The 7500-nt window shown below is 44.5% G+C and overlaps 1 protein-coding gene across 1 annotated transcript in view; it reads right to left on the reverse strand.

Moving 5' to 3' along the window:
• Positions 1-7500, reverse strand: part of LOC121709540 (receptor-type tyrosine-protein phosphatase mu-like) — a 173209-nt gene that overhangs the window by 81176 nt on the left and 84533 nt on the right. The window contains exons 8-10 of the mRNA XM_042093002.1: positions 3831-4157; positions 3489-3598; positions 34-235 (exon numbers count right to left, since the gene is read on the reverse strand). Coding sequence (XP_041948936.1) covers positions 34-235; positions 3489-3598; positions 3831-4157 — 639 coding nt within the window. The remainder of the gene's footprint in view (positions 1-33; positions 236-3488; positions 3599-3830; positions 4158-7500) is intronic.

The following is a 7500-nucleotide window of genomic DNA, read 5'->3' on the forward strand; positions in this document are numbered from 1 at the left end:
TGTGTCTATGTGTGTGTGTGCGCCCCCTCCTACCTGAGATGCGTGTGGTGGCCTGGGTGATGGTGGGGGGTCCGTAGCCCTTGGCGGTGCTGGCCCTCAGGGTAAAGGAGTAGGTGGAGCCGGGGTAGAGCCCCAGGAACACGTGGGACGTCTCGTTGCCCAGTTTCACCACCCTGCCGCTCTGATTGGACAGATCCAGCGCCAGGTCAAAAGAGCTCACCGCCTTATAGGAGATCTGAGGGAGACACACACAACTGTCAGCTCAGTACATGAGAACAATATATATATATATATATATATAATATACATAATTTGCGTTTGCATTGTATTCAAAATACTTTGTGTGGACTTACTGACAAGCTGCTTAAAAGCAGTATTGCCTTTTTGCAGTCATATTATTATACAGTTCAAAATGACTGAATGAATTTTTGTTCTTAAAAGATGGTAATTAACATTACGTTGTCCAACCATGTCAAACATACACATACTGCCAAAGTCCTCAGGTGTGACTCGTGTGCATGCATCGCTTCCCACTCCGAGCTTTTGACCATCAGTGCCTTCAGAGGAAGAAGGCAGAGAGCGCTTCCTGAAAGGCTTTTTTACTTCACCATAATGGAGCCTATCTATCAAGCCCACTTATAAACACACTTTCATTCTTCTGGCAATCAAAGGGCTCCCATATAATTCTAATTAGTGAACACAAAGGGAGCTTTCTTTTGAAAGGGCAGCTAATTCAGCTTCCATCAAATTCCACAGCGCTTCAAGGAGCTCTTCATAAGGCTCTTGATCTGAAAATGTCAAAGGCTACACTTCCAAACGCAATCAGCCTTTTAAGAGCAAATTGAAACAATTATTTGTTTATGTTTAACAGTAGGATCTTCAACATCATCATTCTGTTTCACTCACACATACATGAGCATTCCCTCAAACGCTAATAGTCTATTAATATTAATAATACAAACAATGTTCATTCTATTTCGCCAGTCTACTCAAAACTTGAAAACATGAATTCCATTTGTATTCTGTCACAGCGCATGACACATAAGCTCTGAAAAAAGTGGTCGAGTGAGCTCTGAATGATGTCAGCTGTCTTCATCGTCCAGCGATCTGAGGGAGAGATGACCTGTCAGCTGTCTTCACTTGCACATTTTCTTTCAGAACAGAAGAGAGAGAGAACAGCAGCTCAGACCAGCAGCCACAATGAGCCCAAGTCACTGAGCTGAGAGAGAGAGAGAGATGCAGACAATAGAGAGATAGAAAGAGAGATAAAAAGAGAGTGATAGAGAGAAAATAGAGATAGAAAGAGGATAAAAAGAGAGTGATAGAGAGACAGAAAATAGAGATAGAAAGAGATAAACAGAGAGGAGAAGGGAAAGTGACAGAGATGGGAGCCCAAAATAGATAGATAGAGAAAGAAAAAAAGAGTGATAGAGAGACAGAACTTAGGTGAGAGAGAAATACAGACGATAGAGAGATAAAAAGAGAGAGGAAGAGAGAGCCATAGAGATGGACAGAAGTGAGGGAGCAGCAGGGCCATGTGCCCTGGCTGTGGTGGGAGCAAAGGAGGTGAGATGAGATGAGATGAGATGTGGGGCTGCTATCTGAGCTTGTCTCTGGGATCTCACTTTGAGGCCCTTTGATACGGCAAATCAAAGAGCCGGACTCAGGCTTCAAGGCCAGCGACTTCTAGGGACTAAACAGTCTCAGTCTGTTTGATTGAGCTGGTAGGAGTATTATGAGAGAGAGAATATAGGTACAAATAGAAGATAAAAGGGGAAAAATGAATTTCAGAACGACACTGTTTTGACAGTAGTTAGTGACTTGTGCATAGTAGCATTCACTCACCAATGCAACCTGTTGCGTTAAATTGTCATTCTCTAATCTACTTGGTATGTTGAATCTCAGATATGAACTAGAATTGCATCTCCGAGGAAATGCAAGAGTGGGCTTGATCAGGTGCAGTTTGGCAAACGGATCGCAACAGTAACCTCATTTTTGAAAATCGGGAATCAAATTATGCTGTACCCTGCCCAGCTGGTCTGAGCAGGGACGACACATTGTATGCTCATGCACCTATGAATTACTAATTTATTCTGTATATTATTGTTTTTACACCTTTTATACCCTGTATATTGACAGCCTCAGTGCATTACTGGCCACTATGGACTGAAGCCTTGTGTAGAGATGGGATTTGTTGATGGTTAATATGTCCTGTCCAATGTCCAATGTCTTCCTGTGTCTGTCTTATGGGGGGAATGTGTAATGCTAATGTGATTGGGGTCTGTGAGTGTTTCTTGTCACCTGGGGCCTCATGTACAAAGCTTGCGTACACACAAAAATGCTGCGTACGCCACTTCTCACGCTCACGTCCGGATGTACGAAGGCTGACTTGAACGTGAGAATGTGCGGTCCTCCACACAAACTTCATGTCTGGCGTACGCACATTTCCAATGTGTATCGTCAGTTGGCAACACTTAGAGGCAATGCAGCGCAACAACATTAGTTGATCGCGAGTCTAGGCCTTTATTTGCACAGTATATTGTGAAACGTGGGTTATTAAAAATGATAACACTTCGAAAGTAGGTCTATGTTTCTATAAAAATGGACATGCAACATGCTCAAATTCTACTAAGTTATGCAACAAGCTATCTATAATGACAACTGTAGACTTATTAGAGGATATGAATTAAAAGGGAATGTAAAACCTATAGCCTACACAATAAGCGCAGATATAAGCTATTTCCCTTAGTGTGATTGACTGCATAAGATACTTAATTTCCTCGAGTAAGCATTCGCATTACTGTTGTCACACTTGTGTGCAAATAGGGAAATGATCCAGAAACCGTAATGTTGTGTTTTTTTAATTAATGCAGTTGTGTTGAAATGGTTCAAATGCATCAAACCCAGTTATGTGAACCCTGTCACCTACTTGCAGACTGACCAATAATTCTACCACGGTCTGTGACTCTATAGCTAGCCACTGCTACGCTCCGCGTACGCTACTTTTCAGGTTTGCACGTACGCAATGTTTTAGTATGAAATCCACGCAGGCCCCTGGTCTGGTTGTGTCAAAACAGAGGCAGATAACAACATGTCCTATGCATCACTTACTGAGAAAAAAAGTTATATGTATTTCTGATTTGAGCTGTCTTGAACACACAGCATACACAGAGCATAGGCATTTTTGTCATTACATCAAAACATTTGTTATATCACATTGCTACTTATAGGTATTTACAGTGTTTGTATGTAGTTTTTCGAGGCCTTCGGTCAGTTCTAGTTCTAGTGTGTGTGTGAGTAAGTGTGTGTGTGTGTGTGTGTGTGTGTGTGCGTGTGTGTGTGTAGTTGTTTGAGGCCTTGGGTCAGTTCTAGTTCTAGTGTGTGTGTGTGTGAGTAAGTGTGTGTGTGTGTGTGTGTGTGTGTGTGTGTGTGTGTATGTGTGTGTGTGTGCGTGTAGTTGTTCGAGGGGTCAGTTCCTTGTCCCTCACCTCATACTGAATGATGACTCCGTATGTCTGAGCTGGCTCCCTCCACTTCAGGACGATCTTCTCCTCATACGCACTGGCCTGGATGGAGTCCAGAGGCACCGCCCCAGGGACTGATGGGAAATGAAGTCCATAAGAACCAGTACATAGCACGCATGACTGGTGTTCTAACAAACACATTATACCATTCTCTGACAATCATAATTACAGTTACAGAATAATGCAACTATAGAGAAAGGTGGTGCCCAGGATGGAGGCTACACTGACAGATCTCACTACAGCCACATTCCTCAGAGGGAGCACGCCATCCACATTCACTATGTCCAGTTGATATGCCAAGCTCACCGTCCTCGTCGGTCTGCAGGTGGATGTCTGGGGACTCCTTGCTGCCCTCTGGGTTGCGGAGCAGCAGTCGGAGGCTGAGGTTGGTGAAGGGCGTGAGGTTGTGGATGGTGTGCTGCGGAGTGGCGCTCAGTGTGTCCACGCACAGCTCCTCCCGCCGCTGGCCCTGCTCCTGCTCACCAGCGCCCCCTACCCCACGCTCGCGGTACTGCACCGTCAGGTTGTAGCTGTGGCAGCGCGTCACGTTGTAGCCAAACGCCTCCCAGCGCACCGTCACCTGCCTGGCCTGGACGTCCACCACCTCCACGTGGCGTGGACCCTGCATGGGCTCTGCAGGAAGACAGAAAACCTCATTAGAAAACCTCAACACACACCACACCTCAACCTGAAAAAACATCAACACACACCACACTTCAACCTGAAAAAAAAAAAACAACACACACCACAATCACCTCAAAACACATTCACATTCAACACACACTAGAATCACATTCAACACGCACCACAATCACATTCTAAACACACAATAATCAGATTAATTAGCAACATCTACAAATTTGTATACTCATTATTCAAGAATCGGACCCAAAAATAGCTGGTCTTTCTGGACATGACTTGATGGGCATTCCATTTGCATTCTACATTAAGTTTGTTTAAGATTGTGTCTGAATGCAGGCCCGTTATATAAGTCCCTCACTAAATAGCTCATTCATCAGAACCTGCTGGGAAGCCTACACCGGTCCATAACTCTACTAAAGGCAGACTCCAGCTCTTTGTCTGATTAACTGCCTTTTAACTGCATTTAAAAAGCTGCATTGTGATTCAGAGCCAAAGGTTAATGCATCCTCTGACTCACGCTCCATTCATGAGGCCGTACAGCAAGAGAACAACTAGTAATAAAGGGAACAATTGGAATCTGGAGCTACAGGGAGGTCCACTCAGTCCACAGCAGGCAACATCCACACACGGGTGCAGACTCTGGCTCTGATGTGGCCCTGATGTGGCTCTGAATGTGAACGCATAAAAATCACAAATACCCCCTCTGTCACTGTACTCTGCTGCTGGCTATCACCAGGGCAAAAAGCATCTATACATGCACTTAAAACAACACACACTGTGCACTGAGGGCCAGATGTACGTACATTTGCGAACGTAGCGCTATCAGCGTCATGGACAAACTGCACATTGCGAACGCTGTCAGACCCAAGTTTCCGTCGTATTTATCAATCGTTCAATCCTTAGTGTAAACTGCGCTTTTCTCTGCCTTTCTTCGCCCATAAACGCAATTTACGAACGTCCACAACTGAATGGCAGCGCCTACAAGCGCAGTTGAATGAAGTTAACGGATGACAACATTAAAAAGAATCAAACGTTTAGCCATCATGAAATAATACCATACATGCATGATAAGATGTCAACAAGCAAGGAGATAATGAAGATCAGTAGTTCTACTCAAAATACTTGTGCACGTAGGCTATGGAAGATTGGTCAAATCTAGCAAGTAGGAAAGTTTAAGTGAACGACGTGAAAGTGAAAGTAAGACAACGAAAGTTAATGTTGCTTTTGATAGTACAAATACTTACAAAACTGGTGCAAAATTTGGATTAACACCTGCTTTTACAAGGCGGAAGTATTTAGGATAGAATAGACGTGCGCTTTCAGGAGCAGTCTTTGTACATACCGCGGAATACATAATTATGCGCTCTTTACTCTTCCCCTCATCTTTTTACGCTAAACTCCCACTTTCCCCTGGATCCTCCCATGAATGCATATGCATTACATTAAAAACGCAATCTGCCACTTTCAGGCAGTTTGCGCTTTTACATCATTGCGGCCTGTTTGTACATACCTCGCAATGATTTTACACGCACGTTGCGAAACAAATACGCCTGAAGTGGGCGCAAAAGCGTTAGTACATCTGGCCCTCTGTCTCTTCCTCTATAAGGAAATTGTAAAGGCACACACACACACACACACACACACACACACACAAGTACCCTGCTTTTAATAGTTTTTTTTTTACTCCTCTTTCTCACTCTACACACCCTTCCTCTCTCATCATCCTTTCTTTCCACTTCTCTGCTCCCCCTCCTCCCATCACCCCTTCTCTGCTCTGGGACCGAAGCAGCCAGACCTTCCTGAAATAGGATCAATTTCAATTCCAGGTTAAATGCAAAGTCCATTTTCTCTGGAACTTAACACTTTCCCAGTCAGGCAAGGCTCAATTTCCCATGACTGCCTACTCCGAATGCAAGTGCACACACAAACACACACACACTCATACACTCAAAACCTCAACCTTTTGTTATTTTTAGCTTAATTTACCTTAACTTAACAACTCAACGTCTGTGAGGGGAAAAAACAGCCTTGCAACTTTGGTCCGGCAAGCCGCCGGCCTCAGTCAGAAAGTCTTGCGATGTAACAAACTGCTTTACTGCACAACACACATACATGCCAGGCACCGGCTAGAACAAGGTAGCGATGGAGTTTCTCAGACATTTGTCACAGCAGAGCCAGCGAAAAGAAGCCGAAATCGAGTAAACCGCTGTCGGAGGAAAGAGGAAATGGCAGACTGACCGAGCGATGTCGTTAAATATATAACCTGAAGCTGTAGGGGGAGCTCTGCAGAGAAAACTATAAATATAAGTAAGTATATATACTCTTTTGATCCCGTGAGGGACATTTGGTCTCTGCATTTATCCCAATCCGTGAATTAGTGAAACACACTCAGCACACAGTGAGGTGAAGCACACACTAATCCCGGCGCAGTGAGCTGCCTGCAACAACAGCGGCCCTCTGGGAGCAGTGAGGGGTTAGGTGCCTTGCTCAAGGGCACTTCACTGGTCAGGGTTCGAACCGGCAACCCTCCGGTTACAAGTTCGAAGCGCTAACCAGTAGGCCACGGCTGCCCCCAACTGTGAGCAAATAGCAAGAGATATGTCAAAACTGCACAGGGCCCCTCAAGACAAAGCATTGCTAGTGGCTATAGTGGCTAATAGTAGTACATAACACACACATCAGGAATCCTACGCACACACACGCACACACACACACACACACACACACACACACACACACACACACACACACACACACACACACATCAGGAATCCTACAATGCAATCAGACAGTTAATGTGTCGGCATGCATGTCATAATTCCTCATCCAGCACACAAACACACTACAGCTTGTAATCTCCAGAGAGATACTGCTGGGACACACACACACACACTCAGTCACACACACACACACACACTCAAGTCACACACACACTCACACACACACATCTGGAGAGATTCTGCTGGGGCAGCACTGCAATTCTTTTGAGAATCTGTGTACAGGTTATATAGCCTGTAGTCTTATGTCATTTTATGATTGTGATTTCAGAAATAGAAAAATCTCTCTCTTGCTTTGTCTGTGTGTGTGTGTGTGTGTGTGTGTGTGTGTGTGTGTGTGTGTGTGTGTGTGTGTGTGTGTGTGTGTGCATGTGTTGTATGATTTGTGTCCATTTTCTGATATTCTGATATTTTCAGACGGCACACCCTCTATAATAGTAAGCTCCTGGTAACAAATACTGCAGTTTTGAACCTGTATGTGAGTGTGTGTGCATGTGTGCTCTTGGTAATAAACACTGCGGTTTTGAAGCTGTATGTGTGTGTGTGTGCATGTGTGT

This window comes from Alosa sapidissima, chromosome 1 (genome assembly GCF_018492685.1).
Source record: "Alosa sapidissima isolate fAloSap1 chromosome 1, fAloSap1.pri, whole genome shotgun sequence".
Classification (NCBI taxonomy): Eukaryota; Metazoa; Chordata; class Actinopteri; order Clupeiformes; family Clupeidae; genus Alosa; species Alosa sapidissima.